Source organism: Tinamus guttatus, unplaced genomic scaffold, assembly GCF_059628265.1.
Source record: "Tinamus guttatus ecotype Peru unplaced genomic scaffold, ASM5962826v1 Tinamus_guttatus_pri_ptg000226l, whole genome shotgun sequence".
In the NCBI taxonomy this organism is placed as follows: domain Eukaryota; kingdom Metazoa; phylum Chordata; class Aves; order Tinamiformes; family Tinamidae; genus Tinamus; species Tinamus guttatus.
Window position 1 is genome coordinate 415,061 of NW_028288760.1, and position 17,419 is coordinate 432,479.

At 47.1% G+C, this 17,419-nt stretch overlaps 1 protein-coding gene across 2 annotated transcripts; it reads left to right on the top strand.

Annotated features, from left to right (window-relative positions):
* Positions 1 to 1,380: 1,380 nt before the first annotated feature.
* Positions 1,381 to 16,256, top strand: MIGA2 (mitoguardin 2). 2 transcript variants are annotated; one of them, XM_010217460.2, is made up of 15 exons: positions 1,381 to 1,618; positions 2,222 to 2,432; positions 3,507 to 3,619; positions 6,141 to 6,258; positions 6,787 to 6,926; positions 8,422 to 8,536; positions 8,738 to 8,838; positions 9,441 to 9,556; positions 9,962 to 10,034; positions 10,701 to 10,787; positions 12,439 to 12,537; positions 12,768 to 12,902; positions 13,621 to 13,674; positions 14,656 to 14,772; positions 15,429 to 16,256. In XM_010217460.2, the coding sequence occupies exons 1-15, from the start codon at positions 1,523 to 1,525 to the stop codon at positions 15,627 to 15,629; spliced, it is 1,776 nt and encodes a 591-aa protein (XP_010215762.1). In that variant the 5' UTR covers positions 1,381 to 1,522; the 3' UTR covers positions 15,630 to 16,256. The 2 variants fall into 2 exon arrangements, with proteins under 2 accessions (XP_010215762.1, XP_088381356.1); XM_088525230.1 differs by having other exon boundaries at positions 2,237 to 2,432.
* Positions 16,257 to 17,419: the final 1,163 nt, after the last annotated feature.

Here is a 17,419-nt window from a genome sequence, read left to right on the forward strand (position 1 = left end):
CTCGCTGCCTTCCTCCTCCGCGGGTCTAGCAGCGCTGCCCCATCCGCGTGGGCGGCCTCGTGGTTTGGAGGAACGGCTGGAGCGCTGCGGGGGGAGGTGGGATGGGATCGGGGCTGGCGGCCGAGCCGGGGAGCCGTGCAGGGCGGCGAGCCCGCTGCGGGGGCCGTGGCCGCTTTAAGTGTCACCGTCGCCTCGAGCGGAGCTGTCAAGTGCCACCGAATGGGCGCTCGCGCCGCCCGCCCCCCTCCCGCCCCGCTCGCTGCTCAACCGCACTCGCCGCCGCAGCCCCTGGGCGGGCCCGGCGGAGCCACCCGATTGGTCCTCGGGGAGGCAGCTCGCCGCGCGGATTGGCCCGGAGCGCCGGCCCCGCCCCGCCGCGGCAGGCCCCGCCCCCCGGCTAGGGCAGGCTGCGGCGCGGGGGAAGGAGACGCTGCCCTTCCGCGGCCATGGCGCGCGGCGGGGGCAGAGCGCGCCCCGCGCCCCCCGCCGCGGTGAGTGGTGCCGCCCGCGCCCGCGGCGGCCGCGCCGGGCGGGCCGCTCCACCGCTGCGGCGCGGGGGGGATGGAGCGCGGCACGGGACGGGCCCCTTCCGCTGCAGGCGCGCGGGGGCACGGGGGGGGCCGGGCGAGGGATGCCCGCGCGGGGGATGCGCTGGGGGCAGCGGCCCGGGGAGCTCCTGGGTGCAGGGGGCGGGCGCGGGGGAAGGGGCGGCTGCAGGAGCCCGGGGTTTGTCCTGCGTCGCCGCGATGTCCCCGTCCCCTGCGCGTGTCCCCCCCGCGCGGTCACCCCGGTCACCCCGTTGCACCCCGCTGCTCTCGCCTCCCTTCCGGCCGAAAAGTCGCGTTTGCCCCCGCGCCGGGAGCCCCTCGTGCGAGCCCGGCCCCTGCAGCTGCGTTCGGGCAGGGCCGGAGCGTTTCCAACTTTGTTGCGTTTGAGAGAAACCCCCGGGTTTCAACGTGTTCCGCTGCAGCTCTGGCCTTGGCGAGGAGCTCGCCCGGCCTCCCCTGCTCCCAGCAAAGCTCTGCTTAAGCTCTTGCTGCTTTGGAACACCCTTTGGCCGGTGGCTTTAGAGCAGGGCTCCGACGAGGTCACAAGCCCTTCAACTACATTCAGCCACTTCTGGCACATTTGGATGTCTTTGGAGCAGTCCCAGCTATCGAGTTCAAGGATGCTCGGGCATTCCCAGGTTGGGAATCAGCCCCCGCGGTTAGTGGGAGAGGCAGAAATTGCTACTGTCCGAGAAAACGCTTTAGCCTCTGCTCTTTGGTCCTAGCTGTGTTTGTTGCTGCTCTGAGCCTGCTCCGCATTCAGAAATGCAGCCGGGCGACATGGACGCATATTCCCTCCACTCACCTATTTTTCCCTCCTCTTGCAGGAAGAGGATTGTTGGAAGAAGCCTGACCCTTGGACCCTGAGTCAGATGTGGAAGGCAGCCTGGGTTTCCCCGTGAGCAGCTGGCACAGTGCGCACAAGTGCTCTTCCCCGCGGAGGCTCCTGGAGGTGCCGAAGTCCTCGTGCAGACATGGCGTTTCAAAGGGCGGAGGGGATGTCCGTCATCCAGGCCTTGGCGATGACGGTGGCAGAGATCCCCGTGTTTGTTTACACGACATTTGGACAGGTATAAGAGGCAAAAAAGGCTTTTCTGACTGGTTCCTTGGACTTTCTTTTTGGGGAAAGAAAATCTTTCTTGTCTGCAGAGAAAAAACGAGTCAGCTTTAGTTGAGAGGGATAGAGCCCCGGGGGATGATGCAGGCAGAATTTAGCAATTTTCGTGCATCCCACCGAGGGAGAACTCTTGGATTTTACCTCCCTTGTCTTCAAAGGCACTAAAACAAGATTTTAATTTTAAAGATGATTAATATACTTCCCTATTTTAATAAGGCAGCACTTGGGACAATAAAGTGCAGTTATGTACTGAGATTTCAGACCTGGATCTGGATAAGCTGGATCCCAACTGTTCAGGCCGGATAAAAACTTTGTCGGGTGTTTTGGTAACGTGCACATTGAGACCACGTTCTGTAGGTTCTGTCAGAAGGAGGCTATTCACTTTCTGTGCTATTTAGTAGTAGTTGTATAGTGGGGGTTGTGTTTTGTAGGTGGGAAAGAGAATGCCAAAGTACATTTCAGATCTATGATGTTTAAGACTACTTAAAAAAAAAAAGAAAAAGGGTGGTGGAATTAGTTTTTCATTATTGCTCTTTCATATCTTTTGTGTTTAAAGTCTGTCTTCTCTCAGCTGCGGCTCTCTCCAGGCCTGCGTAAGGTGCTGTTTGCTACAGCTCTTGGGACGGTTGCCTTGGCTCTTGCAGCTCATCAGCTGAAGCGTCGGCGGCGTCGGAAGAAACAAATCGCTCCGGAGAAGTGCGGCATTAAACCTGGAGGGATCACGGTGCCCATCTTGCCAACCAGAAGGATTCCTTCTGTGAAGAAAGGTTGGCCTTGCAGAAAGGAGAAAAAAAACAAAAGCTTTAATGGAGGGTGCAAAGAGAATATTACTAACATAGTGTTCAAGGAAAGAGGGTGTCCTGGGAGTGAGGGGACTATGGAAAGATACAGGCAAGTGGGAGGAGAGGAGAGCAAAGCAGTTTCTGTGTAGTGATGCAAAATGAAATTAAGGACCTGAAACAGTGCCCGTGGACAGGGTTAGAGGAGGAAAAAGAGAGACCCTTTACAAAGGTTTGTAGTTCTCATCCCCCTTCACACAGAAACTATGGCCCCATTAGGCATGCCCAAACTCTAACTGCCGCAATCGTGCAGTGACTTGGCTCTGTACTGATCGTGGCAGTGCCAGGGTGGCACCTCGCTCATCGGTCACCTGCACAGCTGCCTTGGTGGGGCTGGAGGGAGAGGAGAAGGTGACATGGGATGAACTGAGGAGGTAGGAGTGTTCATCTAGCTCCAGGCTGGGCTCCCTGGCCTTGGGCAGCTTCTTCACCTGCTTCTTTTGGCGTAGACTGACCCAGCTGCCCAGCAAAGCGCTACAGGGATTAATGTTATGAAATGTATGAAAATCTTCCAACATATTTAGTAAAAAGGGAGTCCTGCCTGTGCTGGCAGCTGCTACATCAGTGCTCTGAGGTGCCTGAGGGAAGCTGGAGGAGTTTGTCTCCTTGATGCTTTCCATTTGAACCTGCCTTCTGTCACTGAAAGAGGTGAATATTCATCCCACAACGTCAGTTCCCCACTAATACTGACTTCTCAGTGTCTCAAAGCCAAACAGATAATACAGCAGATCCATGACTCATTTCTAGGTGCTGGATGCTGCTGTAAAGTCACACTTGACAGGGTGCTGTTCCCCTCCCTATTCACAGCTGCAGCAAATTGCTTTGCTTTGTACCAGGTTTTCCAATAACTGCAGTATTTCCCTACATGAACTGCACTCTCTTGCAGGGACCCCACGTGCTCTAGTGCTTGCTGGGACTGCAAGTGTCCGGAGAGCCTCCCTCCTCTGTGTGCGTAGCCAGCTGGCCTAAAAGCCTGTTTTTGTGTCACCTTCCCAACTGCAGGATACTCCAGCAAGAGAGTCCAGAGTCCCAGCAGCAAGAGCAATGACACGCTCAGCGGGATTTCCTCCATTGAGCCCAGCAAACATTCCAGCTCATCCCACAGCCTCGCCTCGGTAAGGAGCCTTCCTGGATGTGCTGGGGGAAACAGAGCTAGGAGGTGTGGGTGTATCTACTTAAACAGGATTGCTGCGTCGTTTGGTGATCATAGACCATAATTAGAGGGCAAGTTCCAGTAATAACTTTGTAGTGACTGTCTGGAATGAGGATTCAGGCACTCCTGCCTCTATATGGGCCATTCATGGGTTGGTCGGCATGGAGCTATAGCTGGAGATCACAGTGGATATTTCATGGGGTGTTCTGGGCTATCTACCAGAGGCAGAGCGCAAACTTTGTGGGTCTTGCTCTGGATTGGAAGTGAGTAACTTAGGCACTGTCACTGGTGTAGATGCTCCAGGCCAGCAGGGAAGCTCTAAAGCTGCTTAGAATTGCTAAAAACTGTTTTTCAAAATCAAGTTAACTACCAAAACCAGCTAGCTCTGTTCAGGAAATGGAGCCATGTGAGAACATAGCTTACCGTTTTTTTCTACCTCCAAAGCCAAGACCAACCTATAAATACAGGTATTTCAGGCTTGGCTAAGCCAGAGAAGCCATCACTACTTACATCCACCTCTCTGGGACCAAAGGCAGAAGCACTGGGGAGTCTTTATGGCTTTAATCCCATTGCTCAAAGCCTTTCCTTTTCCATTGGAGCAGCAGTAAAAGCTGCAGGAATGAGTCTTAGTTTCTGTGTAAAGCACTAGGAATGAGTCTTAGTTTCTGGTAAAGCACTGGAAATGAGCCTTAGTTTCTGGTAAAGCACTGGAAATGAGCCTTAGTTTCTGTGTAAAGCACTAGGAACGAGTCCAAATCCAGCTGGTGCTGCCTGTGGCGGGTCTCCAGCAGGCGGCAGTGCCGGCGCAGCGCTGGGTGTGCAGCGTGTGCAGGGTGTGCAGGGTGTGCAGCGTGTGCAGGGTGTGCAGGGTGTGCAGTGCTGGGTGTGCAGCATGTGCAGGGTGTGCAGCATGTGCAGGGTGTGCAGGGTGTGCAGTGCTGGGTGTGCAGTGCTGGGTGTGCAGCATGTGCAGGGTGTGCAGTGCTGGGTGTGCAGCCCTGCACCGTTGCTGGCTGAGTTGGGAGAAGGTGGGAAGGTTCCTGGAACATGTCAGTGCAGACCAGGCTGTATCCAGCCCTGGCCTCTCTGTGTCCAGATGCTCTCACATCCGTTTAATTCCCCCGGGGCCTCTCCCTTCCCACAGATATAGTCTGTGTTTTATAGTGCTGAAGTGTTTCTCTTCTTTGGGGCCTGAGGAGGAATTTGCCAACCAAATGCAGTGTTTATAGGGTATCTGTAATTCTGGTAGTTGAGAAACAAATACAAAGCCAGCAAACCAGCCCTGCTTTTGGGGTCCCCTATTTCCCAACTGATCTAGTGAATTTGCCTGTGGCAGAGGATGGGGAGCTAGCAACAAAAGTCAGTCTCTTCTTAGCTAGCTTTGTGACTTCGACTTAATCCTTTGAGGAATGTAACTGCTGGCTTCCATAACCATAACTGGCGCAAATGCACCATTTCAGAGCCTGCTTTCCATGTTTGTGAACTAGGTTCTCTACCTTTTTGCAGAGATCCAGGCTAGGAAAGTTCTTTTTTTTTTTTTTTTTTTTTTTAACCACTGCTTATGCATGAACGAGGGGCAGAAGAGAGAGATCTCTTCCTGTATTTGCTTCTCATGGGGTCGGGACAAAGTTTCTGTGACGTTGTGCTCGTTATGTTAATTGATGGGGAAAACAGCTCACCCCTCACACAACTGCAGTTTCTGCACACTGTCATCTGCTTCCCTCTGCTCTTCCTTGCCATCTGGTAAATAAGTCAGCAGCAGTGAATTGCTGACATGCAGTTCTGGACCTCAAGGTGATTTATTAATATTCCACAAAGATTAATCGATGGAGGGAGGGCCAGAGCGCATCTGTGAGCTGTTCAGGGTAGCTTGTTTTCTAACAGGGTCACATGTGGACATCTTTCACTAAGCTGTAGGGACTGGAAATCTGTTTTTTCTACTTTTGTTTAAACATAAAAATAATAATAATAATAATAATAAAAAAAAATCAGCCCAGAAGCAGGGATTTGGCAGAAACTGACCATGCTGTGTAGGTCACCAGCATGTCCTGGCAGGGACAGCTTGAGCCGGAGTCAGGGCTGAGCACTGGTGCCTTAGGGTGTCGGAATGAGGGAGACCCTCACCTCCATGTCCTGTCTGGTGCTGCAAAGGTCTCCAAAAACACCCAGCTCCCTGAGCCAGGAAAAGGGGATAGGTTTTGCTGGGTTAGAGAATTGAACTCATGGAAGGGCCCTTGAAGCTCAGAGCTGGCACAAAGCTGGACTGTAGCTGCAAGCCAGGTGAAAGCTCTCAGAGGGGCTCAGCCACAAGTGGAATCAAAGCCTGAACCCTTAATACCTTCGTCTTCAAAGGTGAGGGAATACAGACACCAGGCAGTCACTGGGGTGGACATGGGGAAATGGCTTATCATTCAGATTTGCCTGGTGGTGTTTGGGTGGTTTCATCTCTGATTCAGAAGGCATTTGCTGCTCCCTTCCTGCAGATAGCAGCAGTGAACTCTTCAAGTCCAATGCCAGCATCGGCAGCTCCATGGGACACCCAGGCAACGGGGGATGCTGGAGCGGCTGGTGATTCCAGTGCAGAAAGTCTCTATGTTCAAGGTAAACAAGAACAAGGGTAACATCACCTTGGGAGAGTCATTTCTCTTTGCAAAAGCAGAAATGGTGTGTGAATTTGCATCGAGCTGTATTGGTACCGTATGGATGCGCCTTTGCTCTCAGATCAGAAAATCTCTCTTGTCTTTAACTTAAACTCAGGCTCCTGATAGCTACAAAATTCTACTTGCACTTAGAGAAGACCAACAGACACAAGTCTTCTCTGGGACCTCAGTGAATAATTTGCTTCTAAGATACTGTTCTTCCAACAACAGGTTTGTCCATGACTTTTGTGAGGAGAGTAGTAATTTGAAAGTAATGTGGTTGATGTTTTGGGATTGTTCTCCTTAACTTCTAATCCAAATTAAACCACATTTAAAAGGGAAAGGCACAGAGTAAATTTAATGTTCTTCATCAGTTTGGGAGAGGCTTTTCTCTTTGCTGGCTTGCCCGAGTGCGTGAGGATTCTCCCTGTTTCCCTCTGTTCCTGTGCGGCTCTGGGATCTCACAGCTTGTGTTCGGTCACGTCACCAGGCATGGAGCTGTTTGAGGAGGCCCTGCAGAAGTGGGAGCAGGCGTTGACCATCCGACAGAGGGACAGCATCAGTACCAGCACCCCGGTGCCCTGGGACGGCAGGAAACACCAAGAGTCCATGTCTGAGGGCATTCCAGAGGTAGGTCCCGACTCTTTCCCTGCTTTTGCCAGCTGGGGAATGTGCTGAAAGGCCAGACTGGATGCTAGATCTGGTAATGAGTAGGAGGTTAAACACTGAAGAGCAAATTCGAGGCAGAGTTGGGCCAGACTGTTTAAGAGCTGTCTGTATCTGCAGCTTCCTTATCCAGTTTGAGTGGGTGTGTTTTTAATTGCTGCTTTTTAGTAAGTTTCTCCCCCTCACATCTCCAGTGTTTCTACCCACCTTCTGCATTAGCATCTCATGTCAGTTGCTGTCATCGTGTAGGAAAAGACTATAGCAAACCCATCACCTGAGAGGAAAAAATAGCTTTTTGCCTGGCGCTGTTGTGTCTGTAGCTTACTAACACATTTGAAAGTGGAAATCTTGACTGTCACTGTCGCTTCCTAGGGAGCTGGGAAGAGAAGGAGAGGCCAGATGCCTCGGTGCATTAATGAGTAAAGCTAAGTGTGCCTGTCTGCTGAGCAACTGGGACAGGGGGACGGGTAGCTCCTTCTACCTACAGCTGCAGAACAAGTATTTTAGGACAATATGGTTTTGTCTTGGACCTGAGGACTATTCTGGGAAGATAAAAGGGGAGATCCAAGCTAAAAAGGCTCAGTGGTGACCACAGAGCTAAAAAGAGAGTAGCTGTAGCCCAGGATCACGAGAGGAGCTAAACTGTGAACTCTGCAGGAGTTTGTGTTGGTGAAAGATGTTCCCAGGCTCTTATAAACAGGGCCCGGTGCAGTAAGTATGCAGGATGTTTGTCTTTTGTGGTGGATAATATTTATCCATGTCAAATCTGGATTCTGTTCTTGCTGTCTCTCCTTGAAGTACCCTGTAGTGTTTCCTCAACAGCCCTAGAAACAGTTAGTTCATTATCAAAATAGATTTTATGCTTGTTAATGCTTCTATCTGCTGGGTGAGATATTCATGCAGACACAGGCTATGAAGGCCAGATGCTGTGTAAGTCTTTATTATTCTCCTTCACTATTTCTATCCCTCTGTCATAACAGCAAACTTTGCTTATGCCCAGCATCTTATTCCAAATGCTCTAATTTCCTTGTCCAGCTCTGGATACTCTGTTGTATCTAATACAGTTTTCTGATGTGAACAAACATTCCCTCTTGAAATTAGGCAAAATTTATAAATAAAGAGAATTAAGTGATCTGTAACTCATTAAAAGGCCTATTTCTCTGGATAGCAGTTAAAATTATGGTTTTTTTTGTTCTTTTGTTTTGTTTTCTGTTTTTCTTTTCTTAAAAGAAAACCAAAATAAATTCTGAAGATAAAAATACCAGTGTTTGTGTAGGCTGTGTAGCTTCCCTCTTCCCTTGCATTATTAGCTGTATTGTAGGATTAATGATTTTTTTTTAACCGTTAATCTCCAAACTGTAAATCCTATTTAAACGAGAATTTCCTTCCATATTTGTGTTGTCAATCTGTCTCTGTCTGGTGGGCTAATTAATAGTGACACTTGTGTATGTTCAAAAAGGAGTCCCAGAAAAGGGAGTTTGCTGAGAAGCTGGAATCCCTCTTGCACAGAGCCTATCACCTGCAGGAAGAGTTTGGGTCTTCGCTTCCCTCGGACACGGTGCTGCTGGATCTGGGTGAGCTGGCCATGGGAGCGGGGTTAGCAATTAATTAGAAGGACTGTTTGTCTCCCTCTGTTTTTATGTTGTTTCTATAAGCCAGGCAATGAAGTGGTGAAAAAAATAACTGTGTGGGAGGGTGAGAAGGAGAGTGCAGTGGCCAAGAAGAATAATGGTCCATACAGTTTGTTGCACATACGTTTTTTTCCTCTTCTCCAGAGAAGACTCTAATGCTTCCATTGGCAGACGGGTCACTGCGGCTTCGGACAGATGATGAAGAGAGCTCCATTTCTGAGGATTCCTTCTTCTCTGCAGCAGAGGTGACTTAAGTTTCCAGTTGTATGTCAACATCTGCTGATGCTGGGAAAGACAGTGGATCCAAAGACATCTTATTAGAGGAAGATGATAAAACATGGAGCAGCAGCCCCAGGATGAGTCGTTGGAGGTTCATGTTGCACTTTAGGAAAAGCTATTTCACCAGGAGAGTGGTGCAGCCCTTCTCAGAAAGGCCTGGGGCTGTCAATCCATGAATTTTTTCAAGATTTTTCTGGACCAAACCATGACTGACCTGATCTAGTGTTTGCATAAGTCCCATTTCAAGTGGGAAGCTGGCCTAGAAAACTCCATAGTTCCTATCCAACCATTTCCTTGTTATTTTACGGTGTTGTATTGAAAGTGTACAGCTAGAAAAATACTGCATAATGTGGCTGGATTGTGCAGATGTTTGGGGGATATTGAGCTGTGTCAAGGTTGAGGCAGCTTTGAAACTAGTGGGCCAACAAATATCTTTGCCTGAAATAGTTGGTACTTACAAGAGTTTGTGAATTAAAGGAGGCACTTTTTGCTTGTGTGCAATTTCTGTATGTTTGTGAATATTTAACAAGACCTTTTGTTCTTCCCATGTCTCCTGCTGTCTTCACAGCTCTTTGACTCTCTCCAGTTTGATGAAATACCATTCCATCTTTCTAAGCCTGTAGCTGCCTATGAAGAAGCTTTGCAGTTAGTGAAAGAAGGGAAGGTTGCGTGCCGGACACTGAGGTGAGGGCCGGAGCCTTGGGTCATTGCATCAAAGCTCCTCTGTGCACTGTGGACACAAGGTTTGTCGTAGAGCAGCCCTGGAACTAGAATAACCCTGTGGGACAGGGAACTCTTAGTATCTTTCCTGATAGTTTGGACCTCTCTGAGAACTAGCCCCAGATTTCAGGACGTGCATGTTAATAAGCAGGGCAGTTGTCCCAGAAAATCACTAATGAGAAATTAACCGTTCCATGTGGCTGTGCTATAGCAGCCTTTGGAGAGGTGCTGTGCTGCCCTGGTGCGCTGTATGAGGGAATGTGATTGTTACTTTACCCTAGGCAGAGAATGGGATTTTTTAGGAGTTTTAGGGGGAAAAGAGGCATCTGGAGAGCTGAAATGTATGCAATCTTTCTCTTTTTGCCCCAGGACAGAGCTTCTAGGCTGCTACAATGACCAGGACTTCCTAGCGAAACTGCACTGTGTCAGGCAGGCCTTCCAGGTAAGGACACCTGAGTGGCTCTCAGCAGCACCTTCTTCTCTGCCACCTGTACAAAAGTGAAGTCTTCTCCCCTCTACAGCAAGAAAAAGCAGAAGCAGCAGCTCAAGCCTCCCTTTTTTGCTTTGTAATCCTGTCCTGATCACTTTGATCTGGCGAGGGAGAGGATCTGATTTCCATGCCTTGCCTAGTGGAGGCTGTATGGCCTCTAACATTGTCCATTGCCATTCTGGGAAGGGAAAGTTTGGGAATATCAGAGCTGCCGTTACTTCCATATGGGAGTTTTTCCACACTAACTGGGTTGGATTCAAACCTCTGTGGTACAGGAACAAGGTTTCTGTCTCCTCACTCCAATGGCCTTGTAAGCAAAGTATTTCTAGAACCTAAACAGAAGGGTCTTGGGCCCTGGCCTCACTGGCTCCCTTGCCTTCATTATTGCTGCTTCTAGTCTTCCAGCCTAATTTTGAGTTTTCTTCCTGCAGAAAGCAATTTCGTGTTTTGGAATTTGGGCTATTAAAGGCTAATGGTACAGGTCTATCTACACAGCACTGCTGCTTTTTATCCTGTCCCACCCTGCCTTTTTTTTTTTTTTCCTCCCTTCTCCCTGCTCCAAATTCGGGGTTCACACAGGCCAGAGGTTCCAAGGAGATTCCTGTGTTCCCTTTGCAGGTGCTGCTGGAGGATGAAAGCAACCAGCTGTTTTTTGGCGAGGTTGGAAAGCAGATGGTGACAGGACTAATGACAAAGGCTGAGAAGGTACGAAGCTTTTATGATCACTCGACTGCGTCATATGAACACAGTAAATGATGAAATGATCCTTTCACTTAGAAGTTTTTAATAACTATTTTAATAAGTTTAATTCCTCTTGTCTTGAGAGAGGTTTGCCTAATCTATCTTTATTTGGGAAGAAACTTCCCTGTAGGTGTCCACTGTGGTAGGTTAATACACTTCTGTGGTTACTCAAGGGGAGTAGGCCTGAGGGGAACCAGGGGGAGAAGGCCTGAAGATAAAGGGAGGTTAAAAAGGCATGTTAGGAGTGATAAAATCATCAGAATCTCACAGATTATTGAAAGTCTTAGAGGTTACAAAGAAGTTCCCTTAATTAGCTTTACATTTTTTCCAAAACTTTTTCAGTATTTTTGTAAAATATTCGTGAAAGGAGGTAGAATTATTGTGAGTTATTCAATCTGAAGGAAAACTTGGTCCTTTTCTCAGACATCTCCTGCAGTATTTTAGAGCTTTTGCTGCCACTACTTTGTAGCAAGGTCATTTATGTCAATGCCATCCAGATGTCTGTTCTCAGGGTCTCTCTAAACGTGGTTTTCCCTGTGAGCAGGACTCCACACTGGTGCCTTCACCTCCCTGTTTATTTCCTCTTGTTCTCCTCCCAGTGCTTTTCAGTGTATTTTTCTCGATTCAACTCTCTCATTCCATCAATTTATGCAGTTCCATCAGTTTATCTCAGAAAGGAAACAAAGCGTGTAGGCCCACTCCAAGGTACTGCTGTTTTCTTTTTCTTTTTTTTAATCATATTTGAATTGTTTTAGGTATTCGTAACATTTGTCTTGAGCAATATTTTGACATGTAGAAGGCACACAAAGTCAAACTGTACATGATCTTGCCGTGTATTCTCCTGAATATCTACTGAGCAGGAATAGGGCGAGGGTAAGAGTGATTTGGAGGTTTTCAAAACCCACCTGGATGCCACCCTGTGCCACGTGCTCCATGTCCCTGCTTGAGCAGGGGGATTGGACTGGATGATCTCTAGAGGTCCCTTCCAACCTCAACCATTCTGCGATTCCATGAGTGTTGTTTCTCCATCCCAACTCAGGAGAATGTTTCATCTTTGTTCTGGCACCCGAGTGAATTTTTTTTTCCTTTTGTTTAATCAAATTCTGTCTTGTAAGCAGCTCTCTGCAGCTCCTGTCCATAGTCCAATACTGTACCTCAATAGAGAGCAGAGAGGGAACCAAGAGCATCAGCTGGCATCCTCTCCTTGAATGTGAGAGAGGGAGAAAATAATCCCATCTTTGCATCAGCCATGTGCCGTTTCTCAGATCACTCATTTAGTCACTAGCCATCCCCTAAACAGTGGTTTCCACTTACACAGTGGAAAAAATGATTCTTACTGGAACCACTTTGTGTATAGGTGCCTCTAACCACTTCCTTGAAGAGTCGAGCAACACAGGTGCTTGCAATGACAGCAGCTGAGCCCGTGATGTCCAAGCCTTCCAGAAATTAATTCTCTCCTTTTGCAAGCTGCATTTGGGCTAAATACTTTTGCCAGGTGCATATGTTGTTTGTCAAGCTTAAAATAGATTGGTCAGACTTTAAAATGTCCACACAACTGTTTCACTGGTTGAAATGTTTGTGTTTTTGTTTATTTTCGGCCCCCCTTCTCTTTCAGAATCCTAAAGCTTTTCTGGAAAGCTATGAAGAGATGCTGCATTATGCACTGAAACAGGAGACGTGGCCAACCACTCAGCAGGAGCTGGAGGGAAGAGGGGTTGGTAAAGACTTTCTCTCTAGAAAATTGCAGAGAAGTTGGAATAACTGATATGTAGGAATGGCCCAGGAATGAAAGACCTGCTAAAGTACAGTTATTTTGCAATTGTACCATAGATGGTGGGGGAAGTATTGGGGTGTGCCCCTAAATTACCGAAAGAATAAAATTAATCTCCGAAATGGTCCCATTTTAAGTGTGGTTCCTTAACAGACTCTTCTGCTCTCTGGCAGGTGGTATGCATGAGCTTCTTTGATATTGTGCTGGATTTCATCCTCATGGATGCTTTTGAGGACCTGGAGAACCCTCCCTCCTCCGTGCTGGCTGTGCTGCGCAACCGCTGGCTCTCCGACAGCTTCAAGGAGACGGTGCGTGAATTGGGTAGTCCCAGCTCAGCAACTGCCAACGCTAGAAAAGGGTTTAACTTTGGCTGTCCTGGCTAAAATGATTTTTTTTCCCTTTAAAAATACCTTGCCTTCCTGAAACTCCAAACAACAGACTTCTGGTACATATAAATTGTTTACAGGAAAACTGTCCTGTGAAAGCAGCTGCGTTGGCTCCAATAGACTTATTTCTAAGCCATTATCAGCGATGCCATGGAGATTTTAAAAGATAACAGTGTATATTTTCATGAATGAGAAAAAGAGGATCAAAAGATGGGGGAAAAAAACAGTGTTTTCTTTGCAGCTGGCTGTTCGCTCTGGTAGTATCTCAGTAGATAGAGGCATGACTAACAGCACTTCAGTTTAATCTTGGCCAGATACATACATCAGAATAATTCGTTTTGAGGACTGAGAAGATGATGGTTGGAAAGTACCTTCCAACAGTCATCTGCTTACAGTCTGCATGCTGGGGTGCTTGCCAGCTGTGCAAGATTGCATTAGCAATCTTCAAACACACTCTGGCTGATCTGCAACGAATCTGGAATGGCCAAATGTGCTTCCAGTTCTGCTAGATTTTGTAACTAATTTTAGAGCTGGCCACAAAAGGGCCACCACTTTAATGTTTTGCTGGCAACGTGTTGCTGAACTCTGTTTTTCTGGAAAGTATATCCAGTAGGTCACTGTCTCTCTACCTTAATTGTAGGCCCTAGCAACTGCCTGCTGGTCAGTCCTGAAAGCAAAAAGGAGGCTGCTGATGGTAAGTAAAATAAATTAAAAGGGAAAGAATGTACAGTAGTTAAAGCTAAAAAGATATAACTTTTATCTATAAAGGTATCTTGCCAAAATGCAGCACCTAAGTGGTACAAGAATGAACTGAATCGTATTCTTTGTGACACTGGGAGCGCTGTCCTGCTGTTAATGCCTTCACTCTAGTACCACAACAGTTTTTCCGGAGTCAGTTCTGATTTTATTCTTTGTTTTTCGTAATGTGAGGATTCAAACAAATCTCCCCTATTTGCATCTCCCCGCTTATAATTCTGTAGGAATGGCCACAGCCAGCAAGGAACTGCTCTTGAATTGTATTTTCTCTCTAGCAGCACAGTGAATCTGGGAAGCTTTGCTTCCCAGCACTGCCATTTGACCAGCTTTTGCTTAATGTGATTCCCTTAGCCCCATGGCTTCCTAAAGTCCCACAGCAGATGAGTTTGTGGACCTGGAGAACAGGAAATCACAGCTTCACAACCCCGGTTTTGCCACAGGGCTGTGGCATCTGGCAAGTTTTCAACTCCTATCCCGCAGCCAGATGGTACCACTGGGTTCGCCTCGTGGGATGAGAGCTTTGGAAGCTGGCCTGGCACTGTCAAGCAGTAGCTCTGCTTGAACTGGTCACTTCATTCAGGAGAAGCATAGATACTTGCATGCTCTTTCTCATGTTAGACCAAAGACTCTCCATATAATCTCCGGACTGTATAGATAGCCTGATGGTTGCCTTCCATTTTCTTCTTTTAATTTCCTCCCAGAATAGTAATTGAGAAACACAAATATAGAAAGCTCAAGTAATCCTTCAAGGGTTCTAAAAGATAAATTCCAGTAATTTTGCTGGAAGATATGTTCTGTGTAGCTCTTTAGTTACTGAAATGCAGGGCTTTTTGGCATGGGATTTGGTGGATTATATGGAATAAGCCAGTAATTCTGTCTGAGAACTGAGAGGTAAGAATTTTCTCCTTCCTCATGGCAGGTACCAGATGGCTTTATCTCTCATTTCTACTCCGTATCGGAGCATGTCAGTCCTGTTTTAGCCTTTGGTTTTCTGGGGCCCAAAGAGCAGCTATCTGAAGTCTGCGCTTTCTTCAAGGTAAGTTGAGTTTTCGATACTTTGTCTGCGTAGGGCGTCCTACTGTCTTGTGACTTAAAGCTAACAGATTGGTGCTTTTGATGGCTTTTTTTTGATTGCGATACTATTAAGCAACTCGTCTCTGTACAAAAGTCTTCTAAACATCACTGTTCTTTGAAATGCAGATTGCCGAATTAAGATCGATAAGAATCCCCATCATGATTTACCATGCTGAAAGCAAAAATAGGTGTGATGAGATAGGTTACTTCGTACCTCCCATATTGGAAAAGAGTAAGGATATATATGCATATGCTGAAAGAATAAGTTGCCTAAGAGTACAAGGCACCTTTCAAGTTCCACATTTGATCATAAAGCTTAAATCCTGTTTAATTGTTGATGAAATAATGAGAGTCTGATTTTGCATTCACAAAATGTTTGCGGTGAATATTGCCATAGAGATTAGTATTGTATTTCTGACCTTAAGAGCTCTGCTGTCCTGTTTGATAGGCATGAGTGGTTTAGCACAGAAGGAATTCGTACCCTGAAGTGGATCTTTACTTGCTGGCAGACAAGCATAGTTCCTTATGGGATTCTCTTGCTTGCTGCAGTCTAGGCAGTTGGTACTGAAAAGGGTGAGGGAAGGTCTCCTTCTGTCAACCTTCCTTGTATCTCTGCAGCACCAGATAGTACAATACCTGAAGGACATGTTTGACCTGGACAACGTGAGATACACATCGGTTCAGTCGCTGGCCGAAGACATTTTGCATCTCTCACGGCGGCGCAGTGAGATCCTCTTGGGATATCTGGGCACCGAGACCTTCCCCGAGATGAACGGAATCCTTCCTGGTGAAAACGAACCCCTCAAAGAGCTCATCTGATGGCAATCATGGGAGGAAAGACAGTTTTATACAAGAACACTTTTTCCTCCTAAAAAAGGCTAAAACTGCCTGCAATGGTCAGTGGTGGCAGCAAGACTATCTCAACACACAGTAACCTGGTGGGACCTTCTGCTTTTGTAGCCAGCAGTGTTTGCTGGGATGGATCCTGGACCACTTGCCAGCTTATGGTTTGAATTTTTCCTTTGTTCTGCCTTTGTGTTCTATTTTTTATTATTTTAATGTGTCATATGAACCATAAACTGCCTATGCCTAGATTTTTGCCCCATTCTCTAGAATGAGGCAACATATGTACCCATTCCAGCCATGTGTTATCTGGGAGATGTTTCCTGATGTTTATGATCACATGGGGGAGCAGGACCATCATCGGTAAATTCTCTACTTCACCCTTAGGTTCTGAAAGATAATTTATGGGGACTCGTTTGCTTTGGGAATTTTTAATGTTATTTCTCTGCTGTGTCTCTACAGACATTACTGCTGATCTTACCTTATGTGTTTTAACACATGCAATGTGACTAGCAGAGATTTCTTCTCCCACCAAGGAAGAAATACTCCTGCAAAGCACTGAAGTAAAATTCAGATTTTTGCAACCAGTCTGAAGCTCTGAGGGAGTTGGTCTGTTCCCTCTGTGCTGCTGTTCTTGGCAGGCCAGATGACTGACTCTGTACCGTGGTTGTCCTCATGTAGGACACCAATGAAGTCTGTGTTTGCTTCTCACACAAACTAGTGTGAGGAGGGGAGGGATTTGTATCCTGTCTGTGCACGCACAAAGAATTTAACATCCATCAAAGTGCCTTGCTTTGTTTCAGAATTGGCCAGTAACAGTTTTCATGAAGAACATAGGCAGAGATGTGGTGAAGAGCAGTGTCGATCACTGGTATGTGCAAGGCAGTTAGAGATGCAGCTAGTGGATGTCAGGTATGAAAAGGATTATGAGAGCAGGTAGCTGGAGAATTGGGGTCAAGCTGCTAGAAAGGAAACAACTTCTAATACGTAATTTGTTTATAGTAAAATAAATAAATAAATGTAGTTTTGGGTAGATACCAAATGGGTGTTATGTCCTTGCAGTGCTGAGAAGGGCTCTGCTTAATTAAATGTCATGAAACTTCAGAGATGGCACCTGAAATGTGGCTGCTTTGGATGGTGTGCTGAGTTGGAAGCTAGTGCGAGGCAGCAGCGCGGGAGCGCGCCGGCCTCAAGGCAGTCCTGGTTTTGTGAGATTTGCAGTGATCCATTTAGTCCTTATTGTAATGCCACATATGAGGGTGGAGGGTTGTGCCTGTCCTATCTCCTGCTTTAGTCTACATATGGTCCCAAATCCCCACCTCAGATTGAGGAGGTATCCAGGGAGAAGGAAATGGGGGCTTTCATGACTTCAGGCTTCCATTTTTTTTTTTCTGAAGTGATTTGTTTCTTATCCAGCTATGTTTCTATGAGTAAAAAAATCAAGAAGCCAGAGCTTTTGTAGAAGGCGAAAGTCAGTGCATGGACTTGGAGAATAAAAATCTTTTTGTTTTACCTCTTCAGATTTCTGCTGGTAAAATTTGGGAAGGAAATAAGCAAGGGAAAAGTAAATGTGAAATAAGTAGATAATGTTCCTGAGACTCTTACAATAAGGTAAGTGTAGAGCATGTAACATCTCTAGCATCTCTACCAGTGTATCAGACTGTGGCTTATCCTGGAGACTAGCTTGATGCAATAAGCAAGAAAATGGTGAGGCAAAGTGAGGAACGGCACCCTTGGTAAAGCTTTGTGAAATAAACTGTTTCGAG